General features: G+C 38.0%; 1 protein-coding gene across 1 annotated transcript in view; it reads left to right on the top strand.

The window, feature by feature from the left end:
• The window catches only part of swap70b (switching B cell complex subunit SWAP70b), a 35,988-nt gene that overhangs the window by 2,495 nt on the left and 13,159 nt on the right, over positions 1-20,334 (top strand). Inside the window, exons 2-7 of the mRNA XM_074633741.1 lie at positions 1,033-1,173; positions 11,131-11,304; positions 13,280-13,507; positions 14,500-14,646; positions 14,917-15,025; positions 16,456-16,637. Of these exons, the coding sequence (XP_074489842.1) occupies positions 1,033-1,173; positions 11,131-11,304; positions 13,280-13,507; positions 14,500-14,646; positions 14,917-15,025; positions 16,456-16,637 (981 nt within the window). The remainder of the gene's footprint in view (positions 1-1,032; positions 1,174-11,130; positions 11,305-13,279; positions 13,508-14,499; positions 14,647-14,916; positions 15,026-16,455; positions 16,638-20,334) is intronic.

Genomic DNA, 20,334 nt, shown 5'->3' with positions numbered 1-20,334 from the left:
AAACTGCCTTAAGTCCTTTTGCTTTTTGCATCCTAACTCTTAGTGTTCAAATTAGTGTTAAAACAATAACTTAATTAGTTTAGAGACGGAACATTAATCAGAGTGTTTGTTTATTAAGTCATTCATCAAGCAAAAATGCCCAAAATTGTTGATTCCAGCTTCTCAAATGTGAATCGTTGCAGATTTTATTTGTTTTAAATGATAATAAACTGAATATTTTGGGGTTTTAGACTGTTGGTCGGACAAAACAAGACTCCTGAAGACGTCACTTTAGTTTGTAGGAAACTGGGATTGTGGGCTTTTCTCAGTATTTTCTGATATTTTATAGACTAAACGATTCATAGAGAAAATAATCACCAGAATAGTTGCAGCCTGACGTTTAATGCAGCTCAAGACTACAAACTTTAAACAGGAAACCTACGTTATAAACTTGTTGGCTGTGGAGTTTGATGTGAGCATTTACCAGGCCGGATGGGTTTAACACAAGTTGCTATTGAGTAGCATTATGGGAAGTGTAGGATCCAGTGTTTTTGGAGCTTGATCCATATAAAGGAGTAAACGTCAGGGTATCTCAGTCTCTGCTGCAACATAACAACACTAGAGTTCTCTTTCAAGCTCTTCCTTTTTCTCCTTTTCTTGGAAAATAATCAGTTCCTCAAATACAAACACTGGTATTATTCTCCTCAAGTATCTCAGTGCTACTTAGTAAGTTATTTACGTCCTTGGGTGAAGAGGAAACTTTACAGATGAAATCCTTTTGCTTCATTTCCTAAATAATGAACACTCGAGCTCTGGGAAATTGTGACGGGCATTTTTCAACTAAATAATGAATCCGTTTATTGAACTAATTGTTCAAACTCGGGCTGTCAATTGATTGCGTTATTTCGCCTCCTTCCCTACAAGCTAGTGTGACATGGTTGGTATCAATGGATTCATTAGGTTTTGTAGTTTCATTTGATGCCAGTATAGCCCTAGTTCTAACTACAGCTAATTGAATCGATGATAAACAGAAGATGTTTCCCATCATTCCAGGTGCTGTCCCACAACTTATGTACAGTGATGAGGATCCCACATGACCCCGTGGCGCTGGAGGAGCACTTTAAAGACGACGACGAGGGTCCCGTCTCCACCCAGGGATACATGCCGTACCTGAACAAGTTCATCCTGGATAAGGTATTGAAACATGTCAGATAATACCATAAATTAATGCCACAGAAATTGGAGTTAAAAGGTTCACACTCTGTACATCATAACTGACAAGTACCACTGATTTCTCTGTATGATAAGAGGAAACGGTCAGTGAGGTTTCTTTTGGGAATAGTGAGTCACCGATCTGTGACTCTTCATCTCTTTATATGGAGAATGATACATTATCAGGAGTACAAAAAGAGAAACTTGGCTGAGAGGATTCTCTGCAATCACTATTCGGGCTTAAAAAAGCAGCTACCACCTCCTCTACTATGTGTTATTCTTCTTCATGAATTACAGGTGACCATGTTTAATTATAATATTCTCCTAATAAAACACTAGAATTGAGCAACTGAGGCAGAAAAGGATGGCGCTCTTTTTTTTGTAAAGATGCAAATACATTTAGTATCAGACCTCTGTCGGTAAAATGTGATTTTAAGTATGCTAGTGCATAAATAATGTTCCAATTGAACCTATTTAAATGTTATTTGTTGTCTCATGACGCAGCAGATCTTCATTGACGAAGCTGGTGACAAACTATGTTATCAGACTATAGATTCCATTGATTGACGTGCAGTATTATTAGTTTATTGTGCTGGTGACGAACTCTTTTGTGTCCATCAGTCATTGTGCTCTGCTGAGCTCAGACAGCAGCACAAAACCAGTTATTGAACGCTGAGTCGGCTCATTCAGCTGCCTCAGTCAGTCCCGCAATGATGATGTCATAACGGGTCACTGCATGAATGGTGATTGTTTATTGATGAATCGTGACGAGTGATTGTGATAAGAAGCGTATGGACTCTAGTAGAATTCCTGCTGGCTGGTTGGAATTCTTGTCGTGTGTCGTCATAACGATGCAGAAATAGCAGTTGCTGAATGTCTATTGCCGTGACAACCGGTTTGGAAATCTGTTGTCATGACTCTCCTGACGGTTGTAGAACTTTTGACCTTTTGGTTTTATATACTTCTTTTCTCAACACAGGTCGTCTAGCGGCCCGGTCCACATGTATACGGATATTTTTGAGAACTAATATTTTCCTCTACATTTTGACCTCTTGTCCATACGCAAACAGAGTTTAAGTCACTGAAATGGAAGGTTTTCTTCTAAGCTGAAGATTTTTCACAACTCTGGTTACTTAAACTGCGTTTCGATCCACAGTGTACATAAACCGTACTCCCTGGTCCCTGTTCAGGGAATGTCAGTTAAGGGAACTTCCCTAAAAAAGTCACCAACGCAGACATCACTTCCTCCGTGCGTTGGTAAAGTAAACACCTTATTGACCTGTTGGTGCTACTGTGGAAATGTTACACTACTGAAATATATTATTGAATATCTCCTGCCGGGACCCTGAATTAATAGTTGGTTATCAATGACGTTATCGTTAAACTCCGCAATACTCGGCGAACAGGGGCTCGAAAACGCCGAAGTAGTGTAGACGCTATGCATAAATGTAGCAAATGTTATGCGTTTTAAAACTAAAACATATTAATGTTGATGTAGCCCTAAACGGAGAGGACAAAGGTTTCAAAAATATCTGAATACGTGTAGACAGGCCTTTAATCCTTAATCCAGCAGTTGGTCAGCGATTGTTGTTTTAAAGAGAACCCTTCCATGATTATGATCATTCGTTAGATTGAGCATCTGCCACCGGAATAATTACAAAGCAAAAAGAAATCATGATAAGACAATTTATATGTCTACTTTCTTATTCTGTCTTTAAATGATGGATCTTATAGTTTAATCTGTAAATGTTGGCTACAGTTTGGAAAGTCTGTCAGAGGATTTATGTGTCTGAGAGACCTCCTCTTTATGAGCTGTGTTATTCTTTGTGGTGCTTTAACGTTTCAGTATACAACCCTTTGATAATCATGTACTCTCAGAAGTTTAGACATCACTAAAAACTCCTTTATGATGTTTTAAAGGGATTGTGGCACTTTCCATGTGACATCCTGGTTTAGTCCTGCCTCCGTTTTTATGATAAATCTGTTACACAATAAAACTTTCCGTCAGAGAGATCTTAACAGTGCATTGTGTGAATTTCCCCGCGGTTGGATTTTGTCGACGTTTGTCACGATCTCATGGTCAGTGGTGAAACTTTTTAACCAGAAATGATTCGACTGCCCTTTTTTTCATTCGAGACTGTGAGAATCAGTAAGTTTTGAGCAACTTCAAGGTTGTTATCTTTAATGTGACCTCAGTAGTTCCTTGTTCTGGCTCTAGAGACATTACCACAGTAGGTAGATTCAAAGAAAGTTGTACAACGTGTTTAACCGCCAACGACATTGCGCCAGTTATGTCTGTGTGTGACGCAGCAACACACAATTTAACTCCTTAACATACAGTGCCCTCTTTTTAACTTTAAGTCGTTAAATTGTCTTGTCTGAAAGCATCGTATATACTGAATATTCACTGAAGCTACATGATGGTTACTCTGAACAAAATATATTTGGTATCTTTTGAAACTTTGGGACCTACACTAGAGTTATAAATAAAGTTCTGTAGGTTTAAGCTAAATTTGGCTTCACAGCGTGAGTTTGTAATGATCGACTATTGGTGGGTTAAACTGCACTCCCTCTTTAACAGGGACGCTTTTCTTTAAGGAAATGTAAATTTAGCATTTAGGTTCAGGAAGACATACATGACGTCATGTGCAGACGTCAATAACCCCCCCTCCACCACCACCAGTACTGTTGCGTACTTTTCCATACACACTCGTACACAGCCATCCCACCCACCCATTGAAGTGGAGGTGACCGGGCCGCGGAGAGCGAGGAGGGCGTCGGTCAGTACATTCAACTGCTCTCACTCCTGAGGAAACTCCACCCGGTCACACAAGGAAACTGTGTATGTGTGTTCATGTACTAAAAAAGGCTGGACAACAGGAGTCCTATTTTACACGTGAATGGAGTTGCTTTAAAAAAAACCTACAAAAATATAAACAGAAACTAGAATTACCATCTCTATGCCTCCGCCAACTAGTCAAGTTGCAGTTTACATCCATGTCTTTCCAAAAATGTCATCACTTCATCATTTTATCCTGTTAGACATTTGTGTGACGTTGTCATAATTAAAATATGAATTCTTGAGTTATGGCTAAAAACGGGTTTTGTGAGGTCACAGTGACCTTTGATGACCAATCTCTTATCAGTTCATCCTTGAGTCCAGAGGCTGTATTCGAAACCATCTACTACATACTACTGATGAACAGTGGAATGTAGTATACAGTACATACTGCGTTCCTCAGTAGTATGCAGTATGCTAGGCCAGGCTTTAGCCTCTAAACCAGCTCTTAAAGCATTGGACAAAAAAACGAACTTGTACCACGACTGCAGTATCATCCAAAAATACAACATTGATTTTTTTGGGGGGTTTATGACCAATGTTTGTTTACTTTATAAGATAGTGACAGGTTTAGCTCCATCACACCTTAAACTATTTATTCTAATAGCTCATGGTGAAGTGAGACAAACAGGATCATCAACAAGGGGAGACGCTAAATATAAAACATTGATTGACAAAATTTAGTCAACCTGCTTTTTCAGTTACAGCAACGAAATAGTGAAATGATCTCCCTACAAATATTAGAGTAATGTTAAAAGGGGTCACGTTGTCTCATCGAGTATCTCTCTGCCCTGTCAGAAAATGTTGGAGCAAATGTTTGATTCGCTATCTAATATTGTAAAAACTGCCAATATTCAAAATCTACTCAGTTGATTTCTCGCCTCAAAATATTTTTTGATGTGAATTTAGTGAAAAATGTAATAAAAAAACAGCAGTTTTTGGCTGTTGTTGTTGTTGTTGTTGTAACCGTAGCCTGTAGCACTCCAGCCCTTTGCATTGTGGGATACAGTAGGTGAAGTAGACTGGTTCAATGCATACTGGAGACTTTTTCCAAATCAGTACAACATCCGGGTACTTTTGGCATACTGTAGATTTAGCTTTTGTTTGCATACTACATTCTACATTTTGGCCAAATCAGTACGTACTACTAGTATAGTATCTTGTTTACAATACAGCCCAAGTGTTTGTGCCAAATTTGAAGAAATTCCCTCAAGGCGTTCCTGAGATATCACGAGAATGGGACGGACGTGAGGTCACAGTGACCTTTGAACACCAAAATCGAATCAGTCATTTTTCATATCCCTCCTGTCCAGTGAAAACCTAAAAATTTGGTGGTTTTTGAATTTGGTTTCTGATAAACTGAAAGATGAAGTGTTCCTTCATGTGTTGAGAAAATCCTCCTCGTTTTGAAGCTAAATAATCTCTTTAAAAAGCCTCTTGGATCAGCTGGAAAATGCATCGTCACAAAGCTGAAAACAGGCTGTTTATCTGACACCATGAAAAGAGGACTTTTTAGAGATACGATTTTATAGACCATGATGCATTGCTGTAGATGAAACTACCCAACAGGATATAAAGGAGTTGAAATTCCATCTGTGGAAGTTTTGCTAGATGATGCTTATGAGGACAATCACAGATCAGTGTCAGTGTGGTGTGATTGTGGAGCTCAGTAACACTGAAGACTGTTGATTTGGCAGCAGTGACGCTGAAGCTCAGGACTCAGCACTTTGTGGTTTGCTGGAGCTGACACAAGTGATCCTCTGTGACCCTGAAATACCAACAATCACTCATCACAACGACCAGCTGCAGACCAGCTTTACTTAAACATCACATTGTTGTGCTCGTATTGTTTCTCTTTACGTATTTTGGGGTCATTTGTTTTATATTCCTATCCTCTTCTTTTATATTAAAAATTAAACTAATTCAGTTTTGAGGGCGAGTTACAAGTCTTATTCTGTCTCTGCACTTGATCATTTTACTTTCAAAACTGTGTTTATAATGTTTTTTATATAGCTGGCAACAAGTTTAACATTTTACAGGTCAAATAATCTGCTGCTGTAGCCCATCTGCTTCAAGGTTGGAGGTGTTGTGCGTTCAGAGATGGTATTCTGCATACCTTGGTTGTGACGAGTGGTTATTTGAGTTACTGTTGCCTTTCTATCATCTCGAACCACTCTGCCCATTCTCCTCTGACCTCTGACATCAACAAGCCATTTCCGTCCACACAACTGCCGCTCACTGGATATTTTCTCTTTTTCGGACCATTCTCTGTAAACCCTAGAGATGGTTGTGCGTGAAAATCCCAGTAGATCAGCAGTTTTTTAAATACTCAGACCAGCCCGTCTGGCACCAACAACCATGCCACGTTCAAAGTCACTTAAATCCCCTTTCTTCCCCATTCTGATGCTCGGTTTGAACTTCAGCAAGCCGTCTTCACCACGTCTAGATGCCTAAATGTATTGAGTTACTGCCATGTGATTGGCTGATTAGCTATTTGTGTTAACAAGCAATTGAACAGGTGTGCCTAATAAAGTGGCCGGTGAGTGTATATATATATATATATATATATATATATATATATATATATATGATTATCCTAGAGGTCACCACAGGTCATTTTATACAGTGAGATCAAGTTTAAAAAAAATGGTCTCACTACAATGAAATGTCTCCTATGGGGACTAACATCATCACACATGAATACAGTTGGGCTCATTGGATCCACAAGAGTCCCAGCTTTACAGTGATACCCAATTTATGTAATTCAAGACTGTTTAGGGACCCCAGTGTGTAGAAATATTCAAACACATCATTTAGAATAGTTGAAAATAACACATTAAACCGCATTCAAAACACTGCATGGTTTTTGCCCCAAACTGCATGTGATTATCATAAAGTGGGCATGTCTGTAAAGGGGAGACTCGTGGGTACCCATTGAACCCATTTTCATTCACATATCTTGAGGTCAGAGTTCAAAGGACCCCTTTGAAAATGGCCATGCCAGTTTTTCCTCGCCAAAATGTTGCCTAACTTCGTAGCGTTATTGCGCATTCTTCCCGACAAGCTAGTGTGACCTGGACCAATGGATTACTTAGGTTTAATAGTTTCATATGATACCATCACTCTATCGTGAAAGCTCAGAGTGGTAAGAGGACACCCGCTCCAACACCTGCAGATTGTTTTGCTAATTTTGTGCTTTGAAGCATTTAAAAACTTGTACTCATTTCCCCTTTTTAAAAATGACTTTCATTTCCTAATCACATCTGAACACTCGCCTGTCCCCGTCACTGCGGGTGAATATTTAATTTGCAACAAACCCTGAAACCCATTAAATAGCTGACAATCCTGTTCAACTGGTAACAAGCCTTTTTAATTGTCGTCCAACCCGACACCGCTTTGTCTTCTTTTTAGTTTTGCTCTGTGGAATTTCTGTAAAATGCTGCCGCAGGTTTCGAGATGCAGGAGATAAGGCTGGATCCTGAATCCTAATGAACATGTGGCCGTGGAGAAGGAGGGGAGGCAGCGCTGACAAGGCTCTCATTGTTTAAGTGTAGCGAGAGAGAGAGAGAGTGATTGATGGAGAGAATGAGGGAGGGATAGAAAAAGACAGAGAAAGCCAGCGAGCCATGAGGACAAAGGAAATCAAGACGAGCATGACACATCAACGTTAGACGAGGAACAAGCTTCACTGCTGTCATCGAGCCAACATGCTGAGTCATTCAGAACCACACGTCTAAAACCAGCAAGCCACCTGAACACAGCCATCATCATCATCATCCTCACATTCATGCTGTTGAGTAACGACAGGACGACAGACTTTAGTTTTGAGTTGGTATCTAACGTCAGAGCGGTTTGAAATGTGAAGACAGAAGAGTGTTTTTACAGCGGCATGCTAGCCTTAATTAAAAGTGACACTCCACCCAAAATCTATCTTTAGTGTCAAACCCCACCTGTAGATTCAGAGGAGTGTAACAGCAGCAGTGTTCAGCTTGACTTCATGTCGGTGTCGAGTTTTATTTTGTCATCCCAACGAAGAAAAATAGTTTAAAATATACAAAAACATAAAACGTCTAAAGTGTGCGGTAACGATGGATTCTGATGCCGACAGTTTTTCACGTCGGAATAAAAGCGTCAAAACATCCGTAGAAACTTTTCAAAACACTCCTGCAGTATTATGAATTTTTTAACTTCAGAATTTATTAAATCGAAGTCTTCAAAAGAAAACTGCAAGTCTTTCAGGTTCCTGAATGCTCACCATTATGATGTCACTACACTTGAACATGTTCCTTTAAAAGCTGTGTTAATAATGTTTCTACACAGCTGACACAAAGTTCTTAAAATGGGCTGCAAAGTTAACGCCACTAATTTCTTTAGGTGGCAGCGGGCTCAGATTTAAAGCTAGAGTGAAGATACTGGCATCATATGAAACAACAAAACCTAAGAAATCCATTGGTACCAACCATGTCATACTATCTTGTTGTGAAGGAGGCTAAATAACGCTCCAAACTTGCGCTAAATATTGGGGAGGAAAAACTGGCATGGCCATCTTCATAGGGGTCCCTTGACCTCTGACCTCAAGATGTGGGAATGAAAATGGGTTCTATGGGTACCCACGAGTCTCCCCTTTACAGACATGCCCACTTTATGATATTCACATGCAGTTTGGTCAATCTAAATGCTAAATGCAGTACCTGTGAGGGTTTCTGGACAACACTTGTCATTGTTTTGTGTTGTTAATTGATTTCCAATAATAAATTTATACATACATTTGCATAAAGCAGCATATTTGCCCACTCCCATGTTGATAAGAGTATTAAATACTCGACAAATCTCCCTTTTAAGGTACATTTTGAACAGATAAAAAATGTGTGATTTAATTTGTGATTAGTCATGGACCATCATGTGATTAATCACGATTAAATATTTGAATCGAATGACAGCCCAACACAGTACACAAAGTCTCGAGTCAAGTCTCAATATCCTCATTTTTGTAACCGAAGTCTGGCTTGAGTCCCGGTCTCAAGTCTAAGTGTAACTTCAGTGCACTTCCTTGCCAGTTTATTAGCTGAAACTGATCCTGTCTGAAACAACAACCTTCCTGTCAATCCTACTTTCATGAAGGTATAATGTTTCAGGTTCAGGTTGTAATTTGTGGTGCTGTTGAACTGGATTGTGTTTTGAACCGTTTCTAATATTCAGTCGTGTACACTGTATTTAGTTATATTTTGGGGAAACGATGCTTGTTTTGAACATGCTGAGCATTTGGATGGACAACAGAGAAGTAGTTTGTGCTGCAGGAGTGATTTGAGAAGTGCTGTGAAAAATTTAAATGAATTGTAACTGATTGACTGAATTCAAGCAGAACGCAGCTACAGATTTATTTTGGAGGAAGTTATTAATAATTGAAGGACTGAACTAGAAATGTTTTACAGCTAACTTTCGAGCCTACAGGGGATGAGTTGTTGTTTTTTTGGTTGATTTTTGGGTGGAGAGTCACAACACAGGTTTCCACACAGGGACTCACTCTTAAATTAACACAATAGAGAGTTACATCAGATCCTGTGTAGCTTTAGAAAAGTTCACTCGCCAAACTTAGACAGTAAATGTGACACTCGGTGAGTTCAGTTTCAGGGTTCGCTTCATGCTCAGATCGGTGAGCGTTGGGAGTTGTTTTGTTGTGTTTTTTTTGTTGCTAGTGGCTTGTGTGACTGCCAGCAGGACGAGATGTGCTCCTCCAGCCAGGAGTCTCCATGGAGACGCTCCTGTTCAGCGGCTCGAGGAGAACATTTCCCCTCCGCAGCACTGATTGTACCTTTTTTTTCAAGAGCCTTCCTCCCATTTCTCTCTGGAATTTTAACCCTAGAGAGTCTTTTTTTTTTATCTTTCCTTTCACATTTGTTCTGACAGTTTTGCATTGCCAGGATTCGTGCCATCAATCTGGGAAAATATACTGCCAACATATATAAATATATTATAAAAGTGTTTATGTGGTATTCACTGGTGGCTCAGCATGCCAAAGTTAAACTCTGTGTACTCAGCATATTGTGCGTTGGAGACATTTTGTTCGCCATCCCTTCTCTCCCGCATATGTTCAAATATTTAACAAGCTAACATGTTTAAAAAGTACTAATAATTTGGTACCACTTTCTAATTCACCACCCTTTATTCAGTGTTTATCATTTTAATAAGCTGTAAACATTAATAAGAAATATTGGGTTGCCAGGTTGTGAATAAATCCATTTGACTGGTGTTTATTTGGTAATAATAGTTATCGCACATGATATATCACTAACATAGTACTTATATTTATACCACAGTCTTTACTGTATATATTGGATCGATAATGTATACATTCATATTCATATCATTCCTCCAGCTGTTTATTTATTATAATCTCTTACTGTACTTAAGTACAACTTTGAGGTATTTGTACTTTACTTGCATATTTCCAACTCCACTACATTTCAGAGGGGAATATTGTACTTTTTACTCCACTACATTCATTTGACAGATATAGTTACTAGTTACAAGAACACTGTGTGACGTATAAACAGAATTATGACATTGACGTCTCAGAAAATCTATTGATCGTGTGAACAAAAGTTATTATTTTATTGGTTGGTTTGTTTTTTTCGGCATCTGAAATTTGCAGAAATCGAAAAGCTGCAGGTAAAAAAAACACCAACATTTGGTGCGGATAGGCTCAAAGAGATTGATGGGTTTGAATTTTCAAACTGGCGTGTGATTTATTCAATTTAATTATTTGCATTAGGTCTGAAAATCTTTTTTTATCGTTAAATACTGAATAGTATCTTATCTCTTTGTGTCTCTTTAAAACTATTCAAATGGGCGAAATGAAGGCAGAATCCAAGACTCACTCTTCAGCTCATAACTAGAAATATGAAACTCGTGTGCTTCACTTTAAAGGTTAAAAGCCAAAAAAGATTTGGACCCACTGACCAACATGTTTCACTGATGGAAACGTCAGCAGAGGGAATGTTTTCCAGCTCCAGATGTTTTCTATCTGTGTCTTCTGTCTCTTTACAAACTGAACTGTTAAACTGACTCACCGTCGTTGTCGTTGTTCTGCTCTGCTTCAGGTGACGGGGAACTTTGACCGTCAGGACTTCAACAAAATGTGCTGGACGTTGTGCTCCAGGAAGAATCTGGATCAGAGTCAGCTGTTCATCTCCAACGACGACGCCTTCAAGATCTGGTGCATCTTCAACTTCCTGTCTGAGGACAGATACCCGCTGACCATCGTCACTGAGGAGGTGAGAGTTAACGGACCAGGACTCTACTACTAATGCAATGAATTGGTATTAGATTACTTTGCAGTGGTGGAATTAAACTATTTACTCAAGTACTGTACATAAGTACACATTTGAGGTACTTGTGTTGAGTACTTTCTTTACATGCCACTTTCTGCTTTAGTTACTTTACAAATTAAGTTTTTTGCACACATTCAGGGAGCTTCTAAAATATGATTCTTTTAAATATAAATTAAACTACCCAATAGTTTATACAAGTACAGCTGAAACGATTAATCACTAAGTCTATTGACAAAAAAATGTATTGTCAATTTTGATAATAGTGTAAGTATTTTCTTTGTGCAAAAAAACAGGAATTTTATAGTCGCAAATGTAAAAGGAAAATAATTAATTATAAAAATAATAATAATAATGAATTAATTAATAATAATTAAAAGGAAAAGCAGCAAATCCTGCTGCTTTTCCTTTTAATTATTTAAATGTATTTAAAATATTTTTTATTTTCCGCATTGAGTACTTTCACTTTTAATACTTTAAGTACATTTACAACTGTATTTTTACAGTGTGGTATCAGTAATTGTACTTTAAATAAAGGATCTGAATACTTCCTCCACCGCAAAAGTAAATAAACAAGAATGTGAACAAACGTTTGATGTTCAATAGTTGGAAGTCCAGTCCAACCTCAGAAAAACCTTGTTTTTAATGCTGCTGTCAGTGAAAGCTGTAGTTTGTTGACTGCTCTAAACACTTCAATATTACATCTTCCAAACTCCAGAACTGTTTAATTTCCCAAATTCTGATCTTGAATCAGTTTTTTAGAACAAGAAAGCTGATTTACAGGTACAATGAGGAGGATTAGTAGCGATCTTGCATCACCCTGAAGGGGTTTATTTCACAACAATGACCCGCTAGCTGTACATTATCCCGCTTATTACACAGCTATTTGCATTAGAAATCAATAATTTGACACAAAAATGGTCCTCCAGAGTCCGACATCAGAACCGCGTCCATAGCAACGGTCTTTTATTCGTAGCAACGGTCTGCTATACAGATATAACAGACGGTAGAACGCCGTGATTGACCAGTCAGAATCGAGGATTCAACAAAGCCGTGTAATAAAAACAACTTAGTGACCAGGTGTCAGATCATAAGCACGCATATCCAAGAGGAAGATACAAAAATGGCAGACACAGTGCTGCAAAAATGCAAATACAGCGAGGCGAAATGCCAAACGCTTAAAGGTCATTCCAAAACGAGACAGAATCTGAGGTTCACCCGCTGGCCGTTGAGCCGGAGAGGAGGAGCCAACTTCGAATTTTGTGTTTACAAAAAAATCCTACTCATTGTGCCTTTTAAAGGATCCTAATTCATTCACGATAAACTGGGTACTAACTTTTAAACCGGCCGCATACTTGCTGATGAATCTCCTAATTTAACATACCGTCCACCAAAAGTTCTTTAAATCGAAAAACACTTCCTCCGCAACGGTTGGTTACTCATCAGAATGGAAGAAGTTATTAATATAAGTGTTCTAAATATAATAAAATTAGCACGTTTGTCCGTGTTAACTTCCCACTCCACGCACAACTCCTTTTTAAATGGTCTTTTGTTCATTTCAATATCATACAGATCAGACAGCCACTAACTGTTGTACATTCAGTGTTGAAAAACGTCTGTTGCTTAAGAGCAGAAAAGGAAGTGTCCAGCTTCCTGTTCTTTTACAAACGCTGGAAGATTTATTGTTGGGTATAACAAACATCGGAGCTGAATCACAGGAAGAAGATGTAGATTTATGTGCTCCAATCAGCCCACGTAGAGATGACCAGCAGGAAAAATACAGAACCGGGACAGTTGTCTTCAATATGAACGAACAGTTTTAATAAAAAAGTGGAGCTGTATCGTTGTTTTGCTTGTGTTTGTTGTGTGTGCTCTACCGTATGCTCATGTGTTATTACCCTTCGTGTGTCTCCACGCACAGATTGAGTACTTCCTGCGTAAACTGACAGAGGCGATGGGGGGCAGCTGGGTGGAGGAGCGTTTCGAGGACTACAAGATGCAGCTGAACGCGAAGCAGCAGAGCCTGAACCCCTGGGAGCTCATCATCCTGGTGGGGTCGGGTCAATTCAGCAAGGGCATGGACCGCCAGACGCTCTCCATGGGCATCAACGAGGTCTACCAGGAGCTCATCATGGACGTGCTCAAACAGGTGGGCGGCACACCTGCACAGAATGATGATACGGTCTCTGTAAATGATTGTTTGCTGAGCTCCATCACCTTTGTTACTACGCCTGTTAAACTATCCATTTATAACACGGCACATATTCAGTTTACAATGATAACGGGGATATACGACTGTCTTCGATTTCACACAGAAGTAAACAAAAGCAGGCTTCTTTTTCTAGCCATCGACAAACACTGTGGCTCTTTACAGTCTCAACTTAAAGGTTCACTAAAGCCAAGTTCACACTACCAGACTTTCAAAGTCGTTAGATCGCTGTACTGTTCACACTACACAACTTGCTGTCTTGTCATCGGGAATCTTTAAGTCGTCGTGGTTTTCACACTACCGGAGACAGGGGGGGGTCACACACTACAAGATCTTTCACTGGGAGGAATCCCAGATGAGGTCTCCAAACTATGTTTTGTCATGAAAACACGCAAGAAATACATAGTAAATGACATGATATCATACGCGAGACACATTATAGTGCTGATGCATAAAAGTGTGCATCAGCTGGTTACATATTTTGCAAGAATAAAATGTAAAAGTGCACTAATTAAAAAGATTCATGCACAAAAAGAAAATATGTAAAAAGCTGCAAATAAAATAATAATAATAATAATTAAACACTTCTCAAGACAAACATAGATATAACAGACAATGATTGTCAACAGAAGAAATCTGAGTTAAAACAGCCCTTTGCAATACATATAATATACAAGATAAGGAAGTGAGAGTTTGTGGTGATGTGTGGCAGGTCTCTCTATTTTTGTGTGAAAGTGTTTCTGGGGTTATGTAGAGACTTAAACAGAAAGCAAGTTGATGCAGAAAACATTCACTATTGTCAAAGTGAGCTAAAGAAAGAACACGAGGGTTAAATGTTCTGTAAATTATAATTTTATAATGAAAATCAGTAATGTTAAGAGTAGTAGTTGAGTTTAATTTAACTCGATTCACGTCCTCCTTCGCCTCTGCAGGGCTACATGATGAAGAAAGGTCACAAGAGGAAGAACTGGACGGAGCGCTGGTTCATGCTGAAGCCAAACGCCATCTTCTACTACGTTGGCGAGGACCAGGCCGAGAAGAAAGGAGATATCTTACTGGATGGAAACTGCACTGTGGAGGTAAGAACCTGCTGCTTTTTAACAAAACTCCCACTTATCTCTCCGCCTCCTCGCCTTCATAGTGATCAATTTCATATCTGAGACCAGGGTGTGTAAAATATCAGGAATATCACCTGTGACTAATACACAGACCTAAGCTTTAGGTCCAGTCAGCACATTTGAAAACACAAGATATTGATTGTGCGACTGAATTATTGTGGTGTACTCCTCTTGTTTACATTTCTGTATTTATCAACTGGTTTCATTTTAATCTGTTGTCTTTCTCCGCAGCCTCTACAAGATAAAGACGGAAAGAAGTGTCTCTTCCTCATCAAGTCGTCACATAAAAGCTTTGAAATCAGCGCGTCGGACAAGAAGAAGAAGCAGGAGTGGATCCAGGGTGAGTAGTGACGCAACTTCAGCCATCATTCCTCTTATTATTTATCATGTTTAAAATGGTTTTATTGAGCCAAACATTATACATACAGTATTTTCTTGTGTCAATGCTCATTTCCATTTATATGAAAGACTTTAAGTTAAAATTATATTAGTGTACATTCACAGATATAAAATGGATGATATTAAATATATAGGATTATATTTTGAGATTGGAACAATATCAAAAATAAGCAAATTAATTGGAGAAAGGATTTTTTTTTTAAAATAAAATAAATATATAAATTAAATTAAAATAAAAGGGATAAAATAAATGTGTATATACAAATATAAATCTATATATATAATTTATAAAAATAAATCTAAGAAAAAGAACATTGATTTCAACCTTTTTCTTCCCCTAGTCTTCCTTATCTTAAACCACTCCTGTTTCCCCTGTCCTCATTAACTCATTGAATAAACTCTTATTACCATTATTATTATTATCAGACTATCATTATTTAATGCTGAAGCTGCAAGCCTCAACGTGGTGATTCATAATGTTTCTCGTTTCACTTCCTACTGCTGCACGAGCACTTTTTGAACTTTTGTTTTTTAATGAAAGACAACTTCTTTTGCTGCATCATCAGTATTCAGGTTTTACTGTAAAATTTACTTAAACATTTTTTTTTCATTTGAGCTGTGTCAAGTTAAGGAAGAATACTTTGTTAATCTCAATGGAAAATTGAGGACAAATGGGAAATTAAATTAGGTCTAAATACAGAATACTTGTCCTACATTGCAGTTTTAAAAACTCGGCCAAATTGTAATAAAAATAAATTTCACAAAAAGGTAAATTAGAAATAACCGCCCAGGTTTTTCTTCTTCTTCATTTCATACAGTAATTCCTCTTATGATACAAAGTAGGGCTTCAACTCACAATTATTTTCATTATTGGTTTATCTGCAGATTATTTTCACTCTTAATTAATTAATCGCGTATTCTATCGAATGTCAGAAAATAGTGAAATATGCACTTTTCAGAACCAAAGTTGAAGTCTTCAAATGTCTCTTTTTGTAAAATGAACAGTTCAAAACCCAAATATGTTCAATTTATAATCATAAATGACAAAGCAGGTAAGAAAAGCAGCAAATACTCACATGTGATAAACTGATAGTTGATAATATTTGGCATTTTTACTTAAAGTGTTTGAAAACAACTAATTTATTATCAAAATAGTTGCCAATTCTTTGTTTATCGACTAATCGTTTCAGCTCTAATATGAAAGATATTTATAAACATATGATTTTTGTTGTCACATAATTGTATAGACACATTAATCCAAACCGTCACAGCTCTTCACTGATTATCTGGGCCTTCTTATTAGTTCTATTTTAGTGCACATACATTTACAGACATGATTTTAATGTCTCTCCTCCATGTTTTTCCTCTCAGCCATTCAGACCTGTGTGAGCCTGCTGCGTCAGGGCCGGCCGGCGCCGCACCGCGAGGCTCGACAGAAGCGGCGGGAGATGCGATTGAAGCAGCAGGCCGAACAGGAGGAGCTGGAGCTGAGGATGAGCGAGCTACAGACGGCCAACGAGGCCAAACAGCTCGAACTGGAGAACATGAGAAAGGTGAGGAGAAAATAAAACACACATTAAATGTTCCCACTGTGAGTCCAGTCTGGTCAGGAAACGTCTGGTGCAACATCAGTTCCTTTTTGTAGTAATTTAGAATAGCTCAGCGTGGAAGTGTTTCTTTCACACGAGAAGGGCGGGACGGATCCATGATGACATGATATAGAGAAGACTGAACCTGTTCCAGATTTATCCTCTGTCTATGTTTCAGAGATTGTAACTTCTACATGTTGATCTAAGCTGCACTTCCTTTTTCTTTGGGCCAAAAATAGTGCATCAATAGTAAAAATGTGCATCAGTTGTGGAGGTTGTTTCCATTATTATAATGTAAAATACCTTTAATATAAAAGAAAAACACTGAACGTAAGTGATTAAAATTCCTGCAAAATCAAACATATAAAGATAAAAAGCTCATAAAACTACTGGTGGAAGAAGTACTCGGATCTTTTACTTAAGTAAGAGTAACGTTACTACAGTGTAAAAATACTCTGTTGCAAGTAAAAGTCCTGCATTCAAAATCTCACGTAAGTAGATTAAAAGCACAAAAGCATTAGCATTAAAATATACTTACAGTAAAAGTACTCATTAGGCAGAAAAGCGCATTTCAGATTCATATTTATTATATTATTTGATTATAATTATCAATGCATTCATGTGTTCATCTCTTTAATATTGCAGCTGGTGAAGGTGGAGCTAATTTTAACTACTTTATGTACTGCTGGGTAGCTTAATCTAATACATAATAATGTATTTGTTGATTATATTTTGTATTAGTAATCTCAATCTGCAAAGGAACTAATGTTATCAAATAAATGTAGTGGAGTAAAACGTACAATATTTGCCGTCAAAGTACTGGCAAGTACGTCAAAATCCTACTTAAGTAAATGTACTAAGTTACTTTCCACCACCGCATAAAACACCCGACACCAAGACAAACAACACCAAACAAACAGGTGGATTGGGACAGACGAGCTACACCTACAGCCTTATCAGCAAAAGGAAAAAAAAGGAAAGGGCGATCCAGGAAGTAATTCACTGGAATTTGTTTGTGAATGAAGCCGGATGGATTCCCCCAGAGGGAATGTCTAAACATGTAAGATAAAAAAAAACAATTAAGGTAATCAAAGCACACAAGTCAGACGAGTTTAACAACGGGAAGTAAGGGCAGGCATTCCCCTTCCAGGATCAAAGTCAAAGTGACTTAGAGGAAGAAGACACGTTGTTCCCAAACAGTTTTAGTTTAAAAATGACTTTGTGTTTCAGGCTGTGTGTGTATTTAAGACACAACTGTTCATTTTCATAGCTGACTCAGCTGTTTGGATGTTCTGTTCTTTATCAGGAAAGTTTCTGTCTGCTCTTGTTCTGTCTACAAGGACAGAAATCTCAATTTTGGTTTGGTTATCGCTGACTGAATCCGTAAAGTTCAGACTGACTTTTAGCCTTGTGGGGGAAAAACATTCATTAGTACAATCAAGAACACATTCCTGTTAGATTACTTTGTAACATCAAGACCATATTTCTGCTGTGTACCTCGTGATAAGATAAAATAATTGCCGTCATGATAACTTTCTCGTCTTTATAATATTATCAAGGGCTGTGCAGTGTTTTGGCGTCTGATAAGCATAATGTCCCTTAAGTAAAAATAGCAATACTTCATTGTAAAAAAAACTCTACACGCTACAAATAAAAGTCCTGCATTCAAAATATTAAAGGTCCCATATTGTAAATAGTGAGATTTTCAGGTCTTTTACATTATAAAGCAGGTTTAAGTGCTATGTAAATACTGTTAAACTATCAAAATGCTCAATATACGGAGAAATACACACAGTTAGTGTTCAGAAATTGTGCGTTTGAAACAAGCCGTTAGGATTTCTGTCCATTTGTGATGTCACAAATATACAATATTTAGACCATTACACGGTTTTAAATGTAAGCATTCTAAATGTGTCCCAGTTTCTTTCCTATTGCAGTGTATGTAAATAACATCAGCTGACAGGAAGTAAATATGGACCCAAACTGTTGCCTAGCAACGCAATTCCATTGCAATTCCGTTGAAATGTGCTAAAACTGAGTGTTTCAGGCAGAGGGTAAATACAGGTATATTCAGGCGGACAGTATGAGGAAAATGAAGGTATTATCTAAACATTAAAGCACGTAAACATGTTCTAGTAGAAACACAAAATAAAAGAATGAACCTGAAAATGAGCACGATATGGGACCTTTAAGTACAAAAGCAATAGCATGAAAATATACTTAAAGTATCAAAAGTAAAAGTAACTCATTATGCAGAATGGTCCATTTCAGATTCATGTATATTATATTATTAGAAATAATTATTGATGCATTCATGTGTTCATCACTTTAATGTTGCAGCTGCTGAAGGTGGAGCTAATTTTAACTACTTTATATACTGCCGGGTAGCTTAATCTAACACATCATTATGTATTTGTTGATTAGATTTTGTATTAATGATCTGAATCTGTAAAATAACTAAAGCTTTAAAATAAGTGTAGTGAAGTAAAATGTACAATATTTACCTCTGACATGTAGTGGAGTAGAAGTATAAAGTACAAGTACCTTCAAATTGTATTCAAGTACAATACTTGCGTAGATGTACTTATTTACATTCCACGACGGTATCATGTCATGTAAGAATTCCTTTGATGTCCAGCATTAATACGCTCAGTAATAACAGAGGAAGGAAATATGTTTTCCTAGAGGGAGATACTGTTTATAGATATCTTCTCAATCAGTTATATCATCGCTGTAGTGACAGTACGTACTGATGATGTCATCACAACACAAAGTCTCAAAGCTGACTAAACAACATTCCTCAGAGGTAACGTCACACCTTTAAAACAACACAGACTGAGAGTAACGTGTATTACCTGTAGAGCTTCTATAAATGACAAACTGCTGGTTTCAGGCTCGCAAACAAACACAAACACAGTTCACACAACAATTAAAGTAGGTCACCTAAAAGCTCTGGTGGGTTTCCTCTGAAACTCACTTCCAGCTCATGAATACCAATAATAGCTCCGCTCCGCCCCGCGGCCCCCGACTGATGAATAGTCTGTCACAAACAGAGGAATGTGTATTGAACCAGGAAGGAGGCGGAGGGAGCGACATTAGTCTCCATTAGACATGTTTTTCCAGTAAATCTCCCTAAACCTGATTCACACTTCTGTCTGTTGACCACGCTGACTCACTGGTTGTGATTATGTGGATTCTCGAAATGCTGATGATGAATGGCTGCTTCCTGTTAACACTGGAAATGGCCGTGAGGTTAACCCTTGTGCCAAACTAGGGACATTTTTTTTTCAGTCATTTTGGGTTTGTCAATGTGTATGGCATACATTTTGGCAAGGGTGTGAGTTTTGTTTGAGAATTTATGGCTGACGTGTTGCATTAGATTGTACCGGTGTCCCTAATAAAGTGGTCACTGAGTTACAATATATCAGTTCATGAGGTATAGAACGATGACCTCCTGAGGGCCAGATGATTCAAATTGTGTGAACTAAAACATAAAGCTGGACATACGCATGGTTCTGTTTTATAAATCTCAATCATTGTGAGACTGGGCACAGCCTCGTTTCTGCCCCCACCGTTAGCCATAAACGGATGTAGATGCCCTTAATGACTAATTTCCATATCAATACTTCTGCCTGCTCCACTACTGTAGTGTTTATACCAG

Source organism: Sebastes fasciatus, chromosome 4, assembly GCF_043250625.1.
Source record: "Sebastes fasciatus isolate fSebFas1 chromosome 4, fSebFas1.pri, whole genome shotgun sequence".
In the NCBI taxonomy this organism is placed as follows: Eukaryota; Metazoa; Chordata; class Actinopteri; order Perciformes; family Sebastidae; genus Sebastes; species Sebastes fasciatus.
Note: the sequence above shows the minus strand (reverse complement) of the source record. Positions and strands in the feature narration are given on the sequence as shown.